General features: G+C 33.9%; 1 protein-coding gene and 1 long non-coding RNA gene across 2 annotated transcripts in view; one reads left to right on the top strand and one right to left on the bottom strand.

The window, feature by feature from the left end:
• LOC129799563 (protein phosphatase PP2A 55 kDa regulatory subunit) overlaps positions 1-24,965 on the top strand; it is an 88,312-nt gene that overhangs the window by 10,618 nt on the left and 52,729 nt on the right. Inside the window, 2 exon segments of the mRNA XM_055843583.1 lie at positions 5,966-6,028; positions 6,031-6,150. Of these exon segments, the coding sequence (XP_055699558.1) occupies positions 5,966-6,028; positions 6,031-6,150 (183 nt within the window).
• LOC129799589 (uncharacterized) lies at positions 15,169-21,694 on the bottom strand. The gene is made up of 2 exons (XR_008751522.1): positions 21,344-21,694; positions 15,169-15,506 (listed from the first exon to the last, which is right to left on the bottom strand). It is a non-coding gene; the product is annotated as an uncharacterized LOC129799589 (long non-coding RNA).

Below are 24,965 nucleotides of genomic sequence, written 5' to 3'. Positions count from 1 at the left end.
AACTCGCAGTTTGAGGTAATTTTTCATGCAAGCATGTATCAAATTGTACAGTCTTGCCATTGAACATTATTACCTTCAGAGGCCACCTGAGAGCCATATATGGAGAAGGTTCCTTCTGGCATGTCTCGTGAAATGTATTTGGATTTTTGCATTTTGCAAAAAGCCACGATTTTCACGCATACACCACATGTATCTTTATGCTACTCTTTATTACAAGGATCAACAAATTGGCTTCTCTTTGCATGCTGCTCTCGACGTTTTACGTCAATGCAAAAGTGCACTTTTCTAAAGCACTTTGTTCCGGAAAAGGAAAGGAAAAGCCATTGAGAATTGAATAAAATGTGATTGGCTTTTGAAGATCATGTAAAAAAATATTTCTGTGCAATCTCACGCAGTTTAAAGTCTTCAATAAATCTCCTCAATCCAGTACCAATTTTGTCTATATCTTAAGATGGAAAAAATGAGTAATATTCCATGCAATCTAGAAATGGGCAGAAATAACTTGCAATTTCCTACACGAAAAAAAATATGTGAAAATGTATTTAAAAGTAAATAAACTTTTGGCACATTCCACTGCAAAAACCTTCAAAAATCCATAAAGTTATAAAAATTCGATTGAAAGAAAGTTAAATTGTGCTGAATTAATTGCCCAATTAAAATGATAGTATCTAAAGCCACATGTCCGGCACATTTACAAGATTAAATTGTGGGCTATGCCAGTGAGCCGATTTTGGTTGAAGCAACTTTGTAAATATGGGCAAAACGACAAATGCGAACTTCATCAATGGAATCAGGGATTAAAGTTAAATGTGGGTCAATATCATGCCTATCAGTGATTTAAGGTTTCCAACCTGTTGGCCCAAACAAGAATACAAAAATTTCCATCACGGAAAATTGATTGCAAGTGCCCTCCTTCTCTTCCCCCCGTTTCGTATTTGTTTATATGATTATTATGGTTTTGCTATGGCGCTATCACACTAAAAAAAATATTTCACTAATAAAATAATTCCGGTGCTTAAAATTTTCAATTGTGTCTTCTTATAAGTTAACCAATTAATTAACTTATTGTGAATTTTTTAGTTTTTTTTTTTAAATTAAATCTGGCTATTCTGAACCTTAAGCCACGCCCCTAAGTAACCATAATCACTTCTGTCTTAAAAATCTAAAGTGTGAAGAGATGAAAATTACCATATTTCTAGTTTTAAGTGTTTCTTGTAAATATCGTACGCACAAATTTCCATTGATTTAAAAATCATCTGGATTCGAAGTTCTACTGAAACTAAAATAAAAGTAATAGGGGCATCTTGATCTTTGAATTGGGGAATTTTTAAATTAGGACTTCTTATCCTATTTTAAAATGGAACTGAGCCTTATCATAATGTAATTTAAATTTACAATTGTTTGTGGATCTAAGCAAAATTATACAGTATCATTTTAAGGACCAGGTCCATTTAAAAATAAGAGACTCCTCTTATTTTTAAAGTGCCCCAATTCAGAGGTGCCGCACTTCCCCCTATAAGCAAAAAACTTGAAGAAATTGCATTCAATAGTTTATCTCTGATCATAAGAAAATAAAAACTTTGGGAAAGGTGGAAGGTAAAGGCAATAACTACACATAACTAGATAATTTATTCCATAAAATATTTTAGTTCCAAACCGGTTATATCTTCCTATACCTGTAGGGGAATTCCGAACAATATGACAAAGTCATATGACAAATTTTCGTGATAAATTCGGAAGCCGAATAATATAGCCCAGTGAGCATCGAAAGCCCATTGGAAAGAGCTCTATGAAGCTGTTAAATCACTGATATGAATCGAATATTTGATTGGTTTTTTTTCGAATTTATTACATGAAAAATTTTGAATTTGCCATATGACATATTGTCATACGGCTACAGAATTCCCCTATATACTGGCTGAATAAAAAAAACTGGTTTGAAAGTATTCAAAGCATTTAAAACTCTTGCTAAGAAAACACGATGAGATTAAAATATTTTATAGGAAATTAATATTTTAATTTCAAACAATAAGTAAAAAGTAAAATATAAAAGGGCTAAAAGGATTTAAATCGAACGGGGGGTGTATTACACGTATTACACCATTTGAGCACTTTTTTAAGTGATCTGTTTCATCAAAATCAATTATAAATAAGGTATAAATAAGACTAATCACCTTTTTCAAAAAAGGGAAAATTTGAAATTGTAGAAAAACATTTGAAAAACTTTTTGCCCAAGCGGTCCAAGCTCTTCTTATATTACATTTTTCTTAATTTTATATACCCAAATTCCTAATAAAAATATCCACTTTTTTCTGTTAGTTTTCAAAAAGAAAGAAAGTTTCTGAAAACCTGCTTCTTGCTGGTCAGTTATTCAATTATCGAAGATATTTTCGAATTACTCTGATGATTTTAATCTAATTTTAAAATTATCTCGGTTTTTTTTATGATAAAGCATTATAATTTGAAATTATCAAAACTACGAAATTTTACCCATATAATTGTAACATTGGTTAATGTTTAAATGCTTTTTGTTTGCACGTAGTGCTATTTTTTAAAACGTGCTCTATCACAATAGTATTTAATAACTGGAAAAAATGTTACAGAAAATTAGGAAATAATTAAATTAACTTCCGAATGATTCTCAAAAATTCCAAATCTTTGAGTTTCTTTTTTTAAACAAGGAAAATTTTATTTCAAATAAAGTTAAGGAGTTACTTTTGATTTTTTTTTATATTCTTGTGATGAAATACAAAAAAATCATTAGCCGTTTGAAGTTTAAAACTTATAAAAGTAATTATTAACGTATAATAGAATTCTTAGAATTTGATCTATAAATAATTTATTTTGAATTTATTTGCAAATGTCTAATTTCGAATTTGTTAAAACCGAATAGTATTCACAGCATTCGTAGTACAATGAAGTTTTTCGAAGGTTTAGAAGCAATACTGAAATTATCAAACGAATTTAAATGCAAAAGCTAACAGTAGGGGAAAGTACCAATGCTTTGCACGGTCCCAGGCTTTATAAAGACTAAATTTTTCCTATATTTTTCAATAAATATGACTTATCGCACCCAAATTTTAAAAACTATGGGAAAGTGTCCTGTTTTTAAAATATATTGCGGAATCACATTTATTCAGAATAAGAAAAATTTAGCCATTATGAAGCTTAGGACTGTGCAAAGTATGGGCACTTTACCCTATCATAAGATCCCTACATAAGATCAGGGAGATCAGGCATTCTTAGAATTTGAACTTTTCAAAATATTGATTTTTAACGTTTTCAGAAAGGATAAGGAAGAGTTGATATTTTATTTAATGTGCAAGAGAAAATAAATTTTAATTTTTAATTCTGAAATTATATAAGAACGATTCTAAATTCTAACCGTTTATTTTTTCTTTTTTTGGTAGGCAAAGCGATTATATTACAAAGTCACATTTGAAATGCAATATCAATCTTTACGAAGTGATCTTTCAAAGAGCTTCTTTAAAACACGAAAAAAATACTAGAAATTTGATAACAATGGAAAATTTTAAAGCAAGTGATTGCAATATTGAAAAGAAAGATACTTTTTGGATTTATTTGGTCCTTGATAATCTTGTCAAGATCTAAATAAATCATTAAATACGGATACAATTAAATAGTGGGATACTATAATTTGCTTTAATAAGTATTTAACCAGTATTTATTCGAAGTAAACATCTGCCTTACTATTCATTTAAATATTTATCAGCCTTATATTTTTTTTTGCAAATACAGTTAGACCTCGATTGAGTCAACCCCCGATAGAGTCAACAGCTATTTTTTTTTTACTCTACGGACTCCGATAGAGTCAACTTGGACCCAAATTGACTCCATTAGAGTCAACTTTTCCTTTATTGAACTAATAATATTATATGATTTTATTATAATTTTTTGAAAATTAAAATCAGTGTTTTTGTGTATCAATGTAACGTTTTTAAAAACCAGAAAAACATTCAACTAAATAATTTTCTTTTCGTGATTTTAAGCGTTTTGACCGATTCAAAGTTCCCTTGTCTTTTCTCTCTTGTCTTCTTGTAATCAGAAAAAATACGTTTTTGGTCGTGAAGGGGAGGGGTGGGGAGGAAATGAGGTTCATATTAATAATCCTCAGATTGACTTATTAAGGGGTCATCTGAAGACTCCAATCCGATATCTCTAACTATTTTACGCCCATATTACAGAACAAGAAGAAAATGAGAAAAATTGGTTTTATTGCTCTTTAAGTGAAATTTAGAGCCATAGTTATGTCATAACGAAAAGAACAACTATCAATCTCTTTTTTTATACACTAAAAATTTAAAATAAATTATACTTAGAAACGTTAATTGAATCAGAATTTTCAATAATTAAATATCTACCAGGGTTTTTTCTAAAATGAAAAAAAAAAGAAATCTTTAAGACACCATTTCCTTATATTAACATCGTGGGTGGGCCTCAATATTACTACATGAAGAGTAATTTATAATCAAGATATTTACTAATAATAAAAACATTCCGTAAAATCATTTCTTAATCTCCAATTTTTGCCCAAACATCCGACTTTTTTGCGCCATAGGTTGTAGAATTCATGGGTTAATTAAATAATAATCGACTATCGTTTTGAAGTTATCAATGATTTAGTACAAATATAAAATAATACCCCTTTCCATCAAAATTTCACATTTTAATTGATTTCTTTCGGACTCCATTAGAGTCAACGAATTCCAATAGAGTCAATAGGCCTGGAAATAATTAGTTGACCTATCGAGGTCCCACTGTATATACTACGTAAAATTTCAACTGCTGATTAATTCTGCCCCGGGCTCCACTATTAAAGTTTAGTTGCATGATTAATTCTTTCGCTTAATTGATCCTTTTTTATTTTTTCATAGCCCATAGACTTATTAATTATAAAAATGGGAAAAATAAAAATAAAAATGAATAATAAAGAAAAATAGATTTTTTTTATTAAAAATGGGAATTCGTTCTCTTAAATATATTTTTTTAACACTTTACTGTTCTAAAGTGCTTTTACATTATTGACTATTCTTTGTGTAGGTTCTTGTCTTGACTGTTTCCCCTAGTCCTCGTCGTGTTCAAAACTACCAAACAGTCATGACAGGAACTAACACATAAGTCGATTGTGTAGTACTTGAGAACAGTCATGTGCTAAAAAATCCTGCCAGAAATAAGATTTTCCTTTATCACTTTTCATTATAATGGCACCATAACTCAAGCTTCAACAATTTTTAATGTGCAATTTCAGAAAATTACTATTTTTGATTACATTTCGTAATTTTCACACAGTTTCTCATCATTTTATATTCCGCGCGTGAAGCATATTGATCATCATAAAGTCATAAATTACCAGAGTACTTAACCCCTTGACTTTACAAAACACCTGCAACGTGGTTACCGTGTACGCTACCTTTCCCAGTTTCAATCTCTCGCGAAAAAGCCCATGGAAAATCTCTCTAGCTAAACTAAATAATTCTGGAATAAACCTGCTACCGAATCCCCGTGCCCCTGGTGCTTCTTCGCGTAAAAAAAGAGGACGCATTCGTAGTGTTTAATGAGACACTCATGACTTCCACACTCACCTGGGTAGCGCGAATGTATCAGATAAGATCCGTGGGTGTGAATCTCGTGAGCAGAGGAGGGCCTGTAGTGGAAACTGGAGCTGATGACACTGAAGCAAGTGCCGCAATGTGGAGCTCTTTCCTCGCCCTTTTCCGTTCTCGGCGAAGCTGAAACAAACAATTATCAGCTTTATCACTTTTTGAATCACTGTCTCTCTTGTGTATCTCTGTTTACACTTCACGTGGAGGATCTAATCAACCATTTAATTATTTACCTCATATCAAAATGTGACTTTCTCATTAGATATTCCACATGAATTGATGAAAATGCTCAATCAAACTCACCAATATTTCGACATTGTTTTTTTTCTTTTTCATTGTAGGGCCGTGCGGTAAAACAGCATCATCATCACGAAGCACGCACCAATATGGGGGCGTAGCACCCCCGGTGGATCTCCACCACCAATCCCACCAAGAGTCTCAAGCCCATCGGTCTCGCGGCAGAGCAGTTTCACCAAAATTGGCTACATGATCAACACAGCCATGAATGGGGCAAAACGACAAAATGGTATGTAATTCTAGTTTTTCACTTTTGCGCCACCCATTTGCGTATTAATTCAGAGAAGAGGATCAGATGTGGTTCCCTCAGTTTTTTCCCGGATAGAAAAAAAGCGCGAATCATATGTGAGGTTATGTGAAGAGTTTTTGTAAATTTTGTGTCAACTTCAGCGAGAGGTTTTTGCAAACGGTGATGCAGCGCCAACTAGCGGAAAAAGTTAGTACGACATGCGTATTTTTTTCTCACACGCCAAATGGACGCCATGATTGTCGATGAGAGACGTATTGGAAGTTTGTGAAGTGAAAAATCGTGCTGAAAACGTGCTCTAATTGGTGTTAAAACTATCACAGTGCAGAGACTATTGTTCAGAGCGTCACTGGGCGTCGTGTGGGCACTTGTTTATGAGGAAATTGGCCGAAAAAATTGGTTCTTTTTGACATGGCCGGTAAGTTGCACTGAGCGTTCTTCCCATCTTATTTATGCCTCCTGTACCCTTTTATCTCCAGTGCACACGACTGACCATGGAAAATGGCTCAATACCCCAATTGTTTTGGGTTCCTTGGTATGAATTGGGGGTATTTTGCTGGCTTTCTGGCCGGCATCACGCGCAATAAGTCAACAGAATGCCCATGAAACAATGAGAAAGCGTTCACTGGGGCGCATTTCTCACACCCTTTTCAGCCCCCGGAATCCCATACACCTCGCCACTCTGTCAAACTCATCATCTGGGTAAATCCCGCGAAATCCCTAGATTTGCCCATGTCCATTCGCGAAAGCTATCACTTGGAATTCATCCCCAAATATTGATCCGGGAGTTGAAGCATGAGACACATGAGAAACCGCATTCATTTTGTGAGATTGTGTAGCGATTTAATGTATTTATGCGGATGTGTGTGTGTGTGTCGGTGTCTGAACAACCACTGTCCGGAAGTTTGCATTTTATTTCTCACGGAAATACCACCCCAAAGCCAGGCCAGGGATGGCCTCAAAAAGCCCTTTGCAGATTTGTCCAAGTGATGTGCCAGATTTGTCGGCGCCAACCCAGAGACTTTGCCCCCCGTCCCCCCTTCCACACCCAGGGAAAAACGGTTTTCCCCAAAATTGTCAAGGAAATCCTCAGAAAAAAAATTGAGGACAATGCGAGGTTAACAGACTCGATGGCAAAAGAATTAATTAGCCTGTGGGAAAGGGCATTTTCATCTGATGAATCAGCATTTTTCCCATACGTGTTCGTTTGAGGGTTGGAAATGGGGAGGTAGAGTCTTCGCGACATGCTCGAATTTATAGGGGGGCGGAGAGGGCCAGTAGGAAGGGATTCTCCATTGAATTGAGGGTAGAAAATTTTATTGGTCTTTTTATTGTTTGCTTAGAATTTTTTTTTGAGATTCATACAATCTTATTCTGTTGATGGACTCAAGTTTAACTTAAATAAGTTAAAGGTAAAAGACTTGTGGGGATTGAAGGGATAGAATGATACTTGAGTTGAAAAAAAAAGAAACTGTCGTCGCTTGGATCAGAAATTGTCATAATTTACACAGGCTTTAAACTTAATGCCCTTGAAACATTTTCGGCTTAAGTCGAGAAACGCTTTAGTGAGAAATTGATAGGAGTGTATTTTCTAAAGATTATTTTGATTATAATTACATTAATCCGAGAGACGATTTGACGTAATTATAATCAAAATAATGATTAGACTGCATTTTCATCAGCTTCCCATTACGCGGTCTCTCGGCTTAAGTAGTAAGTCGGACTAGGGCATAAAGCAGTCTTTAGACTAGAAGTTTAGCTCAGTTCCCGAAGGTCCTAAAATCGCAAATAGCGAGCAATTATATCGCTTTTAGAGAACCTAATAAGTCTTTCATCTTTTATAATCCAATCCTAAGTAGAATTTTGTCAAAAAATCGTGATTGGTAAGATATTAGAGCAATTAAGTTATATGGCTAATGCCGGCTTCAGACTGGAGATTTAGCCCAGTTTTCTGAGGTCCCAAAAATCTAAATAACAAGGAATTTTATTGATTTTTCAAAATCTAAGGATCATTTGCCCTTAATATCCAATCCTAAACAACAATTTCCTAAAAAAAAATTGTGCTTGATAATGAATTAGAGTAATTAACCCAGGTGTTTAAGCCTTAGGTCTGAAGCCCGTATAAGGCTTAGCCATATGGCTTATACGGGCTTCAGACCTAAGGCTTAGCCAACTGGCTTAACTGCTCTAAATCCTTATCAATCACGATTTTTTGGGAAAATTTAACTTAAGATTGAATTATAAAAGATAAATAATCTATTAAGTTTTCAAAAAGCAATTAAATTACACGTTATTTAGGATTTTGAGACCTACAGGAACTGGGCTAAACCTCTAGTCTAAAGAATGCTTAGGTTCTCCTCAAATGCTTAGTGCTTCTTTAATTCGTTATCAGTCAAGATTTTTTAAAATCTTGATTTAGAATTGCTTTTGTAAAGGCTAAATGACCTATAAGATTTTGAAAAACCAATAAAATATGTTGCTATTCGATTTGTTGCTTGGGAAATTGAGAGAAGCCTCTACAAGGGGTCCCGGGATTATGCATATTTTTATGACCGAGAAAAAGCACGCGAAACGGCTTAAATTTTGCATACTTTCAAGAAACTTCTTTTAAATAAGTTATGGAAACGCCGTAAAATATGCAAAATATTGTTGGTGCCAATTTCTTGGGCTATTTTCAGAACCAATTGTTCATAAGTTACACTTTTCAAATTTACCACTTTGAAAAAACTTGCATACATTTAGGAGTATTTGAAAAATAATTTCACAAATGAATTCCTAATGGCAAGTAAGTTGCATAAGTGTATTTGGATAATTCCGAAAAACATCTGTATAGTAGGCACTCTCTCAATCGGGCATATGGGGCAAAATGTCATACAAATTATCGAGAGATTTGGGCGTCAAAGTCATTGTAAATTCTACAAAAAATATTCAGTTACAAAGAATCACGATTAAACAATAGGAACTATAGCGAATTTGAGCAAATTTGCTTCAAAATAAATCTTAAAAATTCAAATCAAATTTCTTCGCCCCATTGAAAAAGAGCCGATTGAGCGAGAGTCTACTGTACTTTGAAGACCGCTTAACATGACCCGTAAATGAACAACTCACTTAATTTAAACTAAATGCAACAAACATTTTAAACGAACGACTGATTTTAATCTGGATTAAGTTACGACAATTGTTGATCCAAACAAGGAAATGAATTTATCTTTGTATCATTTTAAGTTCAAATGATCACCACTTGTGGCGCTAATGCTAATACTTTGAAGTATTTCAATAAGGTTCGGGAATTTTAATATTTTATTCTTTATCTTTCCCAGTTGTTGAAAAGAAAATATAGCATTATTATTGGTTTTGATTTCCTCAATTTGTTTTTCTAAAGACTTCTTCAGTGGTCCTAAAGTAAGCAAAAACTAAAAATTCATGGAATATTGAGGAACCGAATTTGGCCGAAATTGCAGGCTGGCCGAAATTTGGTACACTTAGCCTAATGCTTATTGTAATTTTCTCATTGATATTTTTTGTGTTTTTGCATATTTTTAAAATTAAAAATAAAATTCTTAAAATTAATGAAAGACTTAGCGTTTAGCCGGACAACTAATAGTCACGATTAATCGTAATTTAAATTCTCATAGAATATCAAAACCATAAAATATATCGGGGTGGTGGGGTCACATGCTTCGTGTAGTGCTCGAACTATGTTTCATAAGTACTTTCGCGTCATTTACCGTTTACCTGATTACAACCAATTTGAAGCGATTCATAAATCACTCAAAAGGTCTCCCAAAATGGCTTAGGAGTTACAAAATTAATTTTCTAATCAAGAAAATTGCTTACCGGTTCATATGCGGTTCATAACTGATTTGAAACCATTCAGAATTGTCAGAAATGTGAAGACCTTTCCAACGAGCCCCAATATTATCCCATTTGGTAAGAAATACGCTCTCTAGAGTGTATTTTTAACCATTTTTAGGAATGTTTCAACGGTATTTTCGTATAAGAACAAAATTTAATGTCTAGGCTGCAGCCTCTAAAGCATATCCAAAAATGAAAAAAAAGTGAACATGATATTGATGCGCAGGCCGGCATATGAGCTGGGGCCCGCGAAAGTCCCAAATATCTAACCGTTTGGCCTGTAGAGCTGGTAACTTATGGACGGACAGACGGATACTCAATGTGATGTCAAAAAACTCGTAAAAAATTTAAATTTTTACATTTGCGGTCTATGTTTAGATTAAAGGAAATTTGTTTGAAAATCATTAAATTTAGTGTACACAATGAGAACTATTGTATCTTCGTTTGGACCAAATTCTTCAGCTAAATGCTTTAGCTTTTATAATTGAAAACAGTTCTCAGCGCCACTTGCGGAAAAAAGAACTAAACAGTGCCCCCATGCGGAGAAAATTGTTAAGAGTCGAGTGAAGAATTTGAAATTGATCACGTTAAAGCTTTTCTTGTTAAATATTAAAATAAAATAAAATAATAAAATGAATCTATTCAGTTTTATAGAATTTTAAGAATTTAAAAAAGGTGAAAGTTCTAATTAAATAACAGCTACATAATTATCTCCTCCCATGAAATTCCCGGCATAAGGAATTAGCGTAAAAGAGGTGGAAAATTAGGAAACCGGCCGGGAAGAGGAGTGTGTTTGAAAATAATTGAATTTTTAGTCAATTTGCAAAGGGGTGAGTGAGTGAATGAGAAATTCCGTTCTCATTACTCTCTTCACTCTTTTACAAAGTGACACTGGAAAGATTGTTTAAAGCACTTTTCTGATTATTTGCAATGCAAAATAGAAAAATAAAAAAAAAGAGAAGAGATAATTCAACTTTTCCAGCTAACCAAACACCCTCAATCGATAAATCCATCGCGATATTATTATTTTTTTCCTTGTTCTCTCTAATAAATGTGAGGTAGTATTATCTTTCAACTATTTATTTAGTATGGTTCAAAGGGTTGGCGAATTGGGTCAATGACAGGATAGATTGGTCAGAAAAATGTTTGCCATTCACTTGTGTGGTGTGTGGAGGACAAAAATATAAATTTCACACACTTTTGCAGTTGAGGTAACCTTTCACCTTTTTCCCCCGTTGTTTGTGTCTCACGCGTTTCTTAACCGCTTCCTTCCACGTTTTTGTACAACTTTTATTCGATTTTTCTTTCAATTGTATTAATTTGATTGTCCTTGATGACAATAACTTCAGAAAGATTTTTTCTCGAGTTTTTTTTATAATTGAAGAAGTTAGAATCTTAATTGATCTTCCTGCAATTTTCACATCATCCAAACACATTTTATCTCTTTAAAATTTTTTCGTTTTAAAGCAATTATTTTGCTCCCAAGTGAATAACTTTGTTGAGTGCTATAACGCTAGTCTCAACAGCAAAGGTATGATTGAATTTCTGAGAATTTGTGATTAGCAAATTTTCTCGTGATTGGATGATACACACGGTCTTTATAGACAATTTTCAATTTAGAAATGATTATGAAAAGCAAAATGTTTGGCTTATTATTTAGGAAAATGGAAGTGCTGATTTTTCAAGCGATATATCTTATGAATGGGTACAATAAATAGAAATGTTGTTTACAATAGTCAGTTGTGAATGATTTCAACGTAGAAAATATTTTTCTTTACAAAGATATGATTTTCAAATATGTGTTTGATTTTGTCTACAGAAGAAATGGGCGGATTTTGTGGATTTTAGTTTTCAACCCTTTAATGACGAAAAGCTTTCCGCTGAGGGAAATTCAATGAAATCAAGTTTCCCTCGATATTTTAGCCTAAATAAGAGATTTACGGTTAAAAAGAAATTTTCCCATCCCTAGGAGTCCTGGAAAACTATGGGTCATATATGACCCAATCGTTCTTAAAGATAAAAAAGCACAAAATTTCCCAGACGACTAATTTACTCGTTTGCTCTGTTATTTTTGAAGGATAAATAACTTGAACTTTATGAAAAAATGTATTATTGTTTACTACATTTTTAATTTTTATGATATTCATCGAAACAATTGCGAGTACTGGTAACACAGAGATAAATGTCGCATGCCTCACAAATACAATTGGTCTTATAATCCTTTTTTCTGATAGCACCATGTGCATCTCAGTTTTCTTCGAAACATGTTTGATGGTAATGGGTAGGTGCAATGTTGTTTGTCTCTGAGAATTTAAGACGTACAGTTGCACAAGACTTCAAAGTCCACTTCAGAAGACTTCAAAGTCCACTTCATCCACGTCTTGTTCCGAATATATTATGTCGCTTTCATCGACATCGATCATCGCTATCTTCCGGGCATAATATGTGGATGTTTTCGGGTTCATTGATCATGATTTTTTTCTCCATTTTTGAAGTCATCTACAAGAGTAAAAAGTTATGAATTTACAACATATACGCAGAAGTATCTCATAAATTATCGAAATATTACCTTCTTCAGTCAGTATTGCACTGGGAAATCTCAGATAATTGATATATCACACAATATTACACGAATAATTAACTATTTTGCGCACACATAAACAAAAACATGAAACAGTCTAACCTAAAATCCTCGAAAATCCACTAAAGATAGATTCGGTGTTTTTTTACCTTTAAGGACGATTGGGTCATATATGACCCATGAAAATTATGAAGCTTTCCTGAAAATACCAATAAACTATAATTTTTACTTTGTTGAGAAATATTATGTATAGTTATTATAGTTTCTAGTCCCTAGAGGTTTTTGCTTAAAAAAAATTAGAAATATTAAAAATATTAAAATTGAAGCACCAATATGAAAATTTGAAAATTAGTTATTTTTGAGCTCAAATATTTTTTATATAGCAAATAGTTGGAGATATGCAAAAAAAATCCTAGATTCCTACATCTTTCTACTTCGTGATTATGTACAAACATTAGAAAGAAATAACTTCAGGTAGTCAGGAAAAAATATTTTCTCTATGGGTCACGGGCGACCCAATCGTCCTTAAAGGGTTAAAGGACAATTTGAGATAATATAGTTTAATTCTAGAAAAAAATTACCGATAATGAAACGGATCCGAACCTGGACACTAGTATGAATGAACGAGCAGAACGAACACATTACCCATTATAGTCAAGTGTGCTAATCCGGACGCTTCGCTATCTGGATCGTTTATGACTAATCCACTTAAAATAATACTCCCTCCGTTCCGAAATAAGTCGTACGTTTGGCGAAAAATTAGGGATTATGGAACGGTTTCAGAGAATGTTTTTGTTATTTGCAAATATCTTATGTATGAACTATCCTCCATGTTCAGGGATAATATGGGGATCCTATCACGATGGTAAGTTAAGGAATCGATATGTTGAAGTTGTCCATTTTTCGCGGTTTTTTCAAAGAGCTCCGGTGTATAGTTAATCACTACAAGATGGACTGTGATTAATATTACAGTCTAGAATTTGATCTAAATTTTTAGTATGCACAAGTAGAACTCAACAGTTATTACCGATATGACATTTTTTATATCTCAAATTTTGCAGAATGAGCAATAAAAGGAACATCCTCTTTTATGTGTTCGAATATCTGGGTGCAAAATGGTGAGAGATAGGGACTTGGGACCTTCAGCGGACCCCCCATAAGTTGATCTTGGGACCATTTATATGTTTCTCTAAAACATATCCAGAATTGAAAAAAAAATCTCACGACGTGTTTTCGAGCAATTCTAAAAAGATGATTTTGGAGGGGAAGGGGAGGGGTGGGGGCAAAATAAAGGACATATTAATAGTCCCAGGATCAACTTATGGGGGGGTCCCCCGAAGGTCCCAAGTCTGTATCTCTCACCATTCTGCATCTATTTTAGATTGAAAATAAAACGCCAAAAATAATACATTTTTAAGACATTCGTTCCTCAACATACCATCAAGACTGGATTCCAATTTTAGTACTGGACATTAGTAATAGTTCTTTACAAGAGATAATTGTTGATACACAAAACATTTACCAACAAACTTTCCCTTAATCCCATTTTTTCCCAAATGTATGACTTATTTCGGAACAAGAATTTTTCCCAAACGTACGACTTATTTCGGAACGGAGGGAGTATTTTTATTTTTATTTTCGTATTATAGTCACTACAGTAACATAATAAGTATTCAAGTTTGAGAAAAAGCAAAATTAATATTTTTATCCATTAAATAAGTGAGTGTAATCGACTTATTTCAATCTTATGCCAGCTGGGTTCTTCACTAAAAAATTTCTAGCATTGATATTTTCACTAATGACAGTTGGTTGATTGAAAACATTTATTGGTTTTTCCTTGTGAAAAAAGTACTTTAAATCCAAAGGTTTAATTAAAAGTGAATTAGCGAAAAGGCGACCCAGTTAGTGCATGCTGACTTATATCACTATTATCATTATTTTATAAATTTTCCTTAATATTTTTGATATTTTTTTTTTCATATTATGTATCTGAATGAAACAGTGAATAATTCTGTGGATTTAGAAGAAGTAAAAAGGAATTTCATCAGTTCAAAAACAAGAGTTTAAGTAGCACTCTTTGGAAAACGATCCAGTTACCCTAGCTTACTATAATCTATTGTACGTCAATTGAGTAATTCTATAACTTTGAATAACTTTATAACGATAGGTCATATCTATCCCTGTTCCACCAGAAGCCACAGGAAATCTTGGAATGCACGCAACTCAAGGTGCTAGTAACTCGGAATGCGTGAAAATTCTATTGTGAATTTAAATTTAGAGGTAATAAGATCTTCCTAAAAAATAGGGACTCTTTTAAATCAGTGCGTTCAAAATTGCTCCTAAAATTGGTTTGTAATTAAAAACTAAAAATTAAGATAACCAAAAAAGTAAAATACTCACCACTTCAGCAGAAAATGGTCTAAAAGTTTCTAAAGTTTGCAAGAGAGTTGAGTTATAGTCAAGAGAATGGGGGCTAGGCACAAGATCGAATCCTTTCTTATTGTACTTTTGAACTTGAGCTAATAAAATTCAAAAAAGGATGTGCAAATGAAAGAAAGTAATTTGCCATTTACATATAATTTATTGTAGACAAAATTTAGAATTTAGATGAATTATCAAAGTTTTCCGTGTGGACATGATCAAATTGTAATTTTCTGGAGGTTTTTTTTTACATTCTCTCGGAAGGCATCACCCTCCTCCGGGAGCGTCTTCTCCTTCTGGATGTCGATCTTGTGGACTTGCGAGATCTCGATCGCATTCTAGAAGATCTCCTTCTCCTCCTCCTCCTCCGTGCGTCTGTTGGCTGAGTTATAGGGGCATCCATGGGAGTTCCTTCAGTTTTGGTATCTTCATTGCTGTTATCCATTACTTAGTCTGATTTTTTCAGGACAGATCAAAAATGCTTGCGTATAGAAAAAGTTTTACTTGAAAAATGATTTTTGTTCAACAGATTACTGATTTATTCACTGAATTTTTGCATTGATCGTTAACTTTGATTTCTTTCCCAGAAAAATGGAAGATATGGGAATATTCAAATGGTGATAGTTCTGATTGGATACTAATGAATTAAAATTACCGGATGTTCAGAAAATCAGTGTGTTGGGGAGGGGGGCCAAATTTGACATGAGGTACCTTAGAAATTGGGTTTTTTCTTCTATGAATCTAAACCTTTTACAGTGATATTCTTTAGCTTCATAAACCAATTGTAAAGTAAAATTATATTACAAGTCTTAATTTAATTTGTGATACAAGGTGAGAAAAACCTAATTTGAAAGGTACTTCAATTCAAAAGTATTCAGTACTTCCCCGTGTAGAGTCTAAGTTAAATTCGAGTATAAATCTTGTGATTATTTTCATATGCCTTACAACCTCATTTCTCATTTGAAAATTTAATTCTAAACCCTTTACGGAGCGTACCATTTCCAGCGACCCAAATTTACGAATTTTTTTAATCAAAAATATGTCAGCTCAGGAATTATTATTATGCAAGAAATTTCCTAGATTTAGATAGTTGGATAATGAACTGGCATGATGGATATACTATGGGGACACCTCCAGTAATCGAGAGTGGAAATTTATTTCACCTCAAGAAGAAAAACAAATTTTCTGTCTTGCCCAGAGCTTTCGGTCCGGATGTGGATCTTCTTCAGTGGCTACAAAAAGTTTTTCATTTGTTTTCAACAATATTTTTATACTAGGTCGTTTCTTTTTCATTTAAGCAATTTTTAAATTTCAACTCACTCGACTAGACTATGTTTTTTGATTTCCTGAAGTTCGTTATTTTTGGAAAAATAGAGCATCATCACCAGCAGTAAATCACTGGGGAAGGTTTTAACTAATAGATAATTAGTTTTCTTGCTACTCTTCTTAATTTTCTTTTTGCAATTTGGCTCAAATCACATCAAAGCCACTAGTCACACTAGTCACACAAAGCTACTTTTCTATAAAACAATAAGAAAATCTCTCCAAAAAAATCATATTTCCTAGGTTTCCTATTGAAGCATTTGCAGACACTTCAGAAAAACCCTTTTTATTAACGAAATAGGTAATTATTTCATTTGAAAACTTCACGTACCGTTAACAATAAAGACTAGCACTTAATTTAACCAAAATTAGCCAGTAATATGACATAAATGCTAAACAAAACGAATAAACAACAGTCACTTTATTGTGTTTTTCATTGGAAAACATGGTCGATCGATAAAAAATTCGATGGTGAAAAGTGTACTTTTAATTTTTCTGAGAAATTAACAAATTAAAATTTGTGTATATGAATGGATTTTCGCTGTATTTGGAGCAAAATTAACTAAATAATTAAACTGTGGTATATAAAATATATAAATATAGTAATTTAGTACTGTATTTATCATGAAAACAGTGACGTTTCCATTTGGAGTAGCGAAAAATTTCCATTTGGAGCAGGTTTTGAATTAGCTTAATAGAGTTTTTTAACTCTAACTTGAGTCCTTTTAGATGACTTATAGTTCGGTTCACATCGGTTTAAATCGGATGTGATCCGGTCAACATAACGTGAACTCGTGGGTACGATACTTTTCCCAGAATCTTGATTACAAAACAACTGTTAATCTATCCGAAACTAATTTATATGTTATATCACGAATTCGAGCATTTCACAAAGGTAGGACGTGTTTTTGCCATTTCCGAGAAAAATAATTGGTATTTCTAATAAAATCTGTTATTATCTTTTTTCCGTGATTGCAAATAACTTTATAATAGACATTAATTGAAAGATTTTCATCCTCTTTCCTGTAATGAAAAAAAAAACACCGCCGATTAATACTTTAAAATGCTGGAGAATATCATTTACATTAATTGTTTTAGAGAGAGAGACATGTGCGTGAATTTTGTAGATAGTTCAGGCAAGCAATTAGTGAGAGAAATAATTTTCAGCACTAATTGTACTCTAAGCCACCAGATTTTGTGTTGAGGAAATTCCTTTTCCATGTGAAAAATCTCATTAGCAAATAAATCAATATGGGGTGAGGTAGAAAGTGCAAAGGCCCCGGGAAAAACTGCTCAGAATTTGAAATTCATGCAAGTTGCTAACGTTGGTAAAAATTTGGTATATAAAAGACTTTTATTCATTATTTTCTCCATGATAAAGTATATATATATGGAAAAGAGCAAAAAGAATTTTCGGGAAGAAAATTTCGCACTTAAATTGTCAAGAAATTATTATTAATTCTTTAGTCACTGCAGTATGAAAAAAAAGTCTATTAATAAATTTTTGGGTGAGAGTGAGAAAAAGATAGAATGAAAACAAGAAACTTGAAGGAGTTTTTAAAAAAAAGAAGTTATAGTAGTGTGTTTGATGCTGAAAATGAATGGGTTTGATTTTTCTTTCAACAAATTACTCCACATCTATTTGAACACTGCGAAAAATATTCAATGTATACACATCTGGGGAATTTTTTAAATAATTCTTCGTCTCAACCCATCTTTTTTGCGACTTTCCTGCGTCAATTTTTTTTGTATTCTGGACAGAGGCAGAAAAGTCTTTTTGTTATGGATTCTTCAAACGAAAAGATGAGGTATTTCAGTGAAGACGAAGTGCTTGTTGTTTGAAATCTCTGCCTTTCATTGGATTTCATAAAAAAAAAGTGCTTTGGAAAAAGTTGTAAACAAAGCAAATTGAGGAAAACGTTTGAGTTCTTTCTGCTGCACAAATCGTATTCATGTGATTCAGGTAGAGGAGTAAGAATTTTTGGTAGAAAAAGAAAAGGAAAGAGAGAGCAAGGAGCAAGTAAATCTGATTAAAGAAAGCACAATTTATTGATTAAAGCATTGGCTTTTGAATAAAAAGTACGATAACACTTTGTTTATTCCACGTTCTAATACATATTTTATAAATAGTTTCTGTGAAAAAATATTGAAAGAAATTGTGTCATTGGAAAATTAAATAGTTTTTAATGCACATTTTATACTTTTATTTATTTATTTTTTGCTATGAAATTGCTCAACTTTATTCAATGATACTTTAATGCAATATTTGTGTCACGATGTTGCATCTAATATACTACCTTGTATAGAAATATTGGATGAAAAACACAGTTTGATATTTCCGTCGTTGTGGAAAACACTTTGACCACGTTCACTTTAAAAGTGAATTAATATTTTATATACGGATTCAGTTGTCTGAGATAGATAGAGGTTCAGTAGAATGCAACTGAAAATTTATAATTAGTAACTTTTCCTTTAAATTTTATTCAAAAATGGATAACAAAGTGAATGGAATAATGTGTTGTTCATGCGAAAAGTTCATACAATTCTATATGGTTCATGATAAAGTTGCAAATGCACTGTGCAGAACTTTAAACCACCTGAATAATATTTTAACAATAGTAAATGCTATGGGGAATTTATTTAGACTGCGAAAGTAATGACTGAGTTTTCGTCAATACAGTGGAGAATTATTACTTATTTACCAATTAAGCAAATAAACAATAACAGTTTACGTTTCGTTTCATTAGGTTTGTTTGTTGATTTCAGGTGAAAGATTGTTAAAATCGTAAATGATCGTTAATGCTTTTAAAAATCTAGTGCCTATATGTGTGACTGGAAATAAAAGAATTTGGTTTTCTTATCACAAGACATTTGATTAACTATAAAAAAAACAGTTCTGCTCCGGAGGCAGCCAAAATTCTGAAAGCCAAAATTCCGAACGCAAAAATCCCGAAAGGGCCAAAATTCCTAAAGCGAAAGTGGAGGACAATGTGTAGAATAATTTCCTAAGACACAGAAAATTTCCCTGTGCCTCCAGCAAGCGCGGGTACAATCGTGGGAGTAGCTATGACACTTTTAAGAATTCGGGTTTTTGGATTTCGGAATTTTGGGCAATTTGGGATTTTGGTTTTCGGGTTTTTGGTGTTCCGGATTTTGGCTTTCGGGATTTTGACTGAGACCTGTTCTGCTCATCTAGGGTCGGAGGAACGTCTGTTCGACAGGGAACCCCTATTGACACTTTTTGTGAAAATGTTGAAAATTATTTAATGTATCTAGAAAAATATAAGTAATATAACGTTTTTTCTGTAATATACCTTTTACTATAAACAGAGATGTTCAAATTTCATATCCCAAATGGTACAGAGAAGGGTGTCAATAGATGCTGACACGAGTTCTTAAAGTGTTAATAGACGTTTCTTTCACCCTATTAGAAATTTTCCAATTAATAGTATACTTCAGTCGAGACAAATATTTACTGGCTTTGTAAATACAAGTTTCTTAATGACTTATAATGGGGAATCATCACTCTCTGGCACCGTTCAGTAACTCTTTATAGGAGCTCTCATTTGAATTGGTACCAGTGGTGCGCTCCTCCGGGGGATCTGGCTATTCGAAAATTTTGTCACTTTCAGTGAAACTACAATAATATTAATTTGTAGAAATTTTTAGAAACACATTATTATTGCCTTATAAATCCAATATAGTGCTTGATTGAAACAGTCCAAGAAATGGTCAAATAAACTCCGAAGTCTAATATAATATCAAAAACTTTTTGATATTATACTTTTGCTTTGATTTTAGATTTTTGCTAAAAATGTAATGAATTTGACAAAGGTTCAATACATTTAAATGTGTCCCAAAAAGTCGTACGTTTGGGTAAAATTTTAGGATTAAGAAATGATTTCTAGGAACTTTGGTTATTGATTTAAAAAACTTAAATAGGTTTATATATGAGGTATTTGCAGAACATTAAACATTTGCGTTGAAAGATCCCTTATTCCCCTTATTCTTAATCATTTTACCCGAAGAAAACAACTTTTTGGGATAAAAATTTGTCACAAATGTATGACGTTTTTGGTACAGAGGGATTAACGCTAATTCCCTGAAAATTAACTCCCGGGTTGGGTGCTTTACTCACAATGCTCGCAATAATAGATCCCCAATTATAAAGTGTATCAGGGTAAAGCTCAGAGTGCAAGTGATTAACCAAAAATTCCCAGGAGGGGTCATCGCTTGTTGGATGTAAGCGTCGTTAGTGCAAAAAGGCTAACATAACAAAGAGTAAAGTATCAGACGAAAGTTTAATTTTACAACAACTTATTTGCAATTAGTTGACACCATTGACACCGTAAAAGTTGCTAGAAATTCTCTATTTACTTTCCTAAAAGCCGGACAATCACAATGTAAAGTGGCCTCTCGACGTCGACATTTCATTTTTCCATACGTTTTTTCATAGAGGCACTGAAGACTGTTGGCAAGTTTTTTCCTAAAGAGAATTGAGTTATCAGTCTGATATATTTTGAAATCGTGCATTAAAAGCTATCTGAAAATACATTTTTCATAATGTTCGCCAAAATAATACAAGAATTAGAAGCAAATTTGTTTAAGTCGCGGTGCAATATCTGCAAAATTTTTACAAGGAAAAGTGAAAAATAGCTTCACTTTTTATTACACTTGATGGGCCCCTGGTAAAATAAATTCAATCGATAACCATTTCAGTATTCAATAAAAAATTTCAAATCCTTCGCAAGACCTTCGGGAACTAAGCTAAACCTCCAGTCTTATACGGGCTTCAGATCTAAGGCTTAGCTATCTGGCATAACTCGTCTAATTCCTTATCAAACATGATTTTTTAGTAAATTGTAGTTTAAGATTGAATATTAAGGGCAAATAATTCATTAGATTTTGAAAAATTAATAAAATAGCTTGTTATTAAGATTTTTGAGACCTTCGGGAACTGGGCTAAACCTCCAGTGTGAAGCCGGTATTACTTACTTAAGTGGCCACTTATATCCCTTTAAGAGACAATGTCTTCTGCACAACACCTCGCCATTCCACACGATCTAAAGCCATAGTCCGCCAGCGTCGCAGCACTCCCAGTGTTTTGAGGACATCGTCCACTATGTTTTCCATTTCGTTCGGGGAAACCCCCTTCGGATTTCGCTCATATAATTTCCTGGACATCCTCTCCTCTGGCATACGGCAGATGTGACCGAGTCAGCTCAATCTTCTCGCCCGAATACAGGCCACAATGTCGGTCTCTCCATAACGCTTCTTCAGTTCGTACTTCTTCCTTATTAGGAATTTCCCTGTAGTTTCCTCAAGGATTAGCAGCTTTCTCTCTTCTGTGCGAGTCAACGCTACTGTTTCCAGATCATATGTTATGACTGGCTTCAGTATGGTTCTGTATATTTTGATCTTTGTTGACCGCGAGACGTTCCTTGATCAAAATATCGACGAGAGCGCAAAGAAACTTCTATTCCCCGCCGCGAGTCTCTCGCTAACCTCTATTCCGACTTCATTACTCGTCGTCAGTACCAATCCGAGGTATTTAAAGTGCTTAACAACCTTAAACCTCTAGTCACAAGACCGCTGAAGTAGGGTGACCTTGACACCCTCCTGTTCTTAAGCTTTTCTTTAATTCTAGTGTTCAAAAAAACGGTTCTCATCGATCAGACATGGTAGATCGGATCGGTAAAGATCATCCTTAAGTTCTAGAAGTAAAGAAAAGCTTACGAATATGAGGATGTCAAATTCATCCGCACTTACGATATCTTACGAGCCATACTTCGTAAAAGTAAGCGCGATTCCTTATTTAAGTCGTTCATTGATCTCCGTATACTCCCTCTCTCGTACAGTTTTAAATATAAGACTCTTAGAGTGTTTTTTGTCCGTGGTGGTTTTTATAATACTAATAGAGGTAGACCACTGCGAAGTGTAGCACCCGCAGCAGTTCCATTTCCGCGGAAGGAACTTTTTAAAAGATCCTTTTTATATGTGGCACCTTCTCTATATAATGAACTGCCTCTAAACTTGAAAGAACCACATATAAGCTACCAGACCTTTTCGAATCGATTGAAGCGCTTGATTTGGGCGGAGTATTGCGCTGAGCGTCCGGGGTTCATTTCCGCCGCGGGATAGTTACATAATGCGATGCGTGCTTGGGATAATCCAGTCTCTGCTTCTTATGAGTGGTTGGCGGCTTGCAGGGATACCTTATGTACTGCCTGGGCTAACTCGTTTATCCTGAAACTGAAGCTCCCTCACTAGCTTTGCCTATGTCTGGGTTTTTCTCTCGGCCTTCAGCTTCTCTTTTGCCCGAAATTGTGAAGGTCAGGTGGGCGCGGGAGGCTTTGGGGTTTGCCACGGCGGGGGTTTTCTTTGGGTTGTTGTCTGGGCTCTGGGAGGCGGTGGCTGGTGTCCCGGGTTCTTGTTGCGTGTGTGGATGTCCCGTATTTGATTTGATTACTTCTGCTGATGCTCGGGTCTCACTTTTCATATGCGCATTAGAATTTGTAGTATTTTTTGTATTATTTGATTTGCACTCGTGTAATTTCTGACATTCTGCTTGATCTTGTTTTATTTTGTTTTGTCTTTTTCTCCACGTCTCTTCATTTTTTATCGCGTGTCTATTCACTTTTTTTTTCTTGTTTGATTTTCTTTTTGTTTTCTTCTGGGGGCCTCTTCGCGGCCTTCATACGTTTGACAGTTTTGGTTTTCTTTGTATCCCTGGTGTTGATTATTCCCTTTCCCCATCATCCATTCCTATCCCCTGCTTAGTCTCCAGCAAATACGTACTCCTCCTAGGAGTCCATGCTGGGACCCACCTCTTTCCATCTGCAAAGCTTCTCAAAACACACATATATTGTCTAATGATGATTTGTGAAAATAAATATGGCCTATACGACCAGTGATTCGGGATTTTCTGCCGTCTTGCCCGATGAGGTCGGTTGTGAAGTCGGCGGCAGCCGCAGATGGTTTAAGAGCAAATAAATCTATCTATCTATCTATCTTTTCAAAATGTAACACACCATCCTATTTCGTTAATTTCTTGGCACTGGATTAGCAATGTTTTTCTCCGCGTGAGGGAACTGTTTTCTGCTACGAGTAGCGCCTGGGGACTGTTCTCAAACTTTTTATTACAAAGTTTTGTAAATTTAGGGAAAAATTCACGAAAATTTTCCAAAGTTCTTATATTTTCTATTGATCGAATTTATTTAATTTTTATTACGAATAGAAAACTATGTCATCATCATCATTATTTACAACTTGAGAGAACTATAGGGGAGTCCTTCAACTAATTAAAATCTCACACTTCTCACTTATACATATTGTTTAGTTGAAAGACTTTGCGAATTAACTTATAGATTATCCAGTCGATTGAATTTATAATTCAATTAGTATTATTAAAGTGTTACAGTTCTAAGTTGATTGATGTGGTTTGATCCAGTATGGGAAATTGACTTTGAAATGTAAAACATTATGAATGGTGCCTTTGGGTTACTGTGATGATCCCACTACTGAAAATTGTAGTTAATTTTGCACATCTCAAAAGGTTTCGTAGCACTGAAAAAAAAAGACTTTCTGAGAATCACAAAATCTTACATGAGAAACTTTGAGAGAAAGAGAGAGATATAGAGTGGGGTTCTTGTTGGTGGTATTTGGGAGAGAATTTGTAATTTTGTTGATGTGTTGAGGGAATTTTTGATCAGTGTGATATTTGCGAATGAGAAAATGAGAGAGTGCGAGAGAGTGTGTGAGAGAGACAAGTAGGAAAAATGTGTAGCAAGAGAGTCACATGGAATGTTGATTTTTTGTTGTGTTAGTTTCTACGTGACGTTCATCAGTGCAGAACGTGCTGTTGCTCGGGAGGAGAGAATTTTCGAAAAGAAAAATTTATATTTCATCCAGTTAATTATTTATTCAGTTCGAAAGAATGACGAGGGTAGAGTTGGGGAGGAGTGCAAAATAATGAAAAAAAATGAATTAGTGGTGTTTTTTTGTTGCAAACGTCTGTGACGTCATCTGGTTGAATTAACAAAGCTGTAGTTGTGCTGTGAAGTCTTTTCTATGTCAGACTTTTATTTTATTTCATATATTACCAATTTTTTTTACTGTGTATTGTGTAAAATCATATACTGCGTTATAGCAGCAACTCTTGTTGGAGGAGGTTTTTCACATGATTTTCACCTTCGACAGGTTAATTAGATGACGAGGAGACTTTTAGTGGAATTTATGTAGTAAATGCAATAATAATTTTATCGGATTTACCAGTGTATGTGTGTAGAGGAATACGGTTTAAGAAAGAAAAATCGTACGTGAAAGAAAGAGAAAGAGAGAGAGTGAGATAAAAAAATTGTGTTGGAAAATGTGTGTGAAGTAAGGTGATATTAAAAGAAGGTTTGTGTATTGGAAAGAGATGAAAAATTTGCTGACTTGGACAATATGAGTACATTGCGTAAAAACTGACCGTAATTGGATATTCACATAAGTTGAAAGGGGAGAAAGATAAACAACAAATCATATTGTAAATGTTCTTTTCTTCAAAAGAATACATCCAAGTTTAATAGAGAGAAAGAGTGTAATTGAGTGGACTTTTTGAGTGGGCTGGTTAATC

Source organism: Phlebotomus papatasi, chromosome 1 (assembly GCF_024763615.1).
Source record: "Phlebotomus papatasi isolate M1 chromosome 1, Ppap_2.1, whole genome shotgun sequence".
Classification (NCBI taxonomy): Eukaryota; Metazoa; Arthropoda; class Insecta; order Diptera; family Psychodidae; genus Phlebotomus; species Phlebotomus papatasi.
The sequence above is the reverse complement of the archived record's forward strand: the minus strand, read 5'-3'. Positions and strand labels throughout refer to the sequence as shown.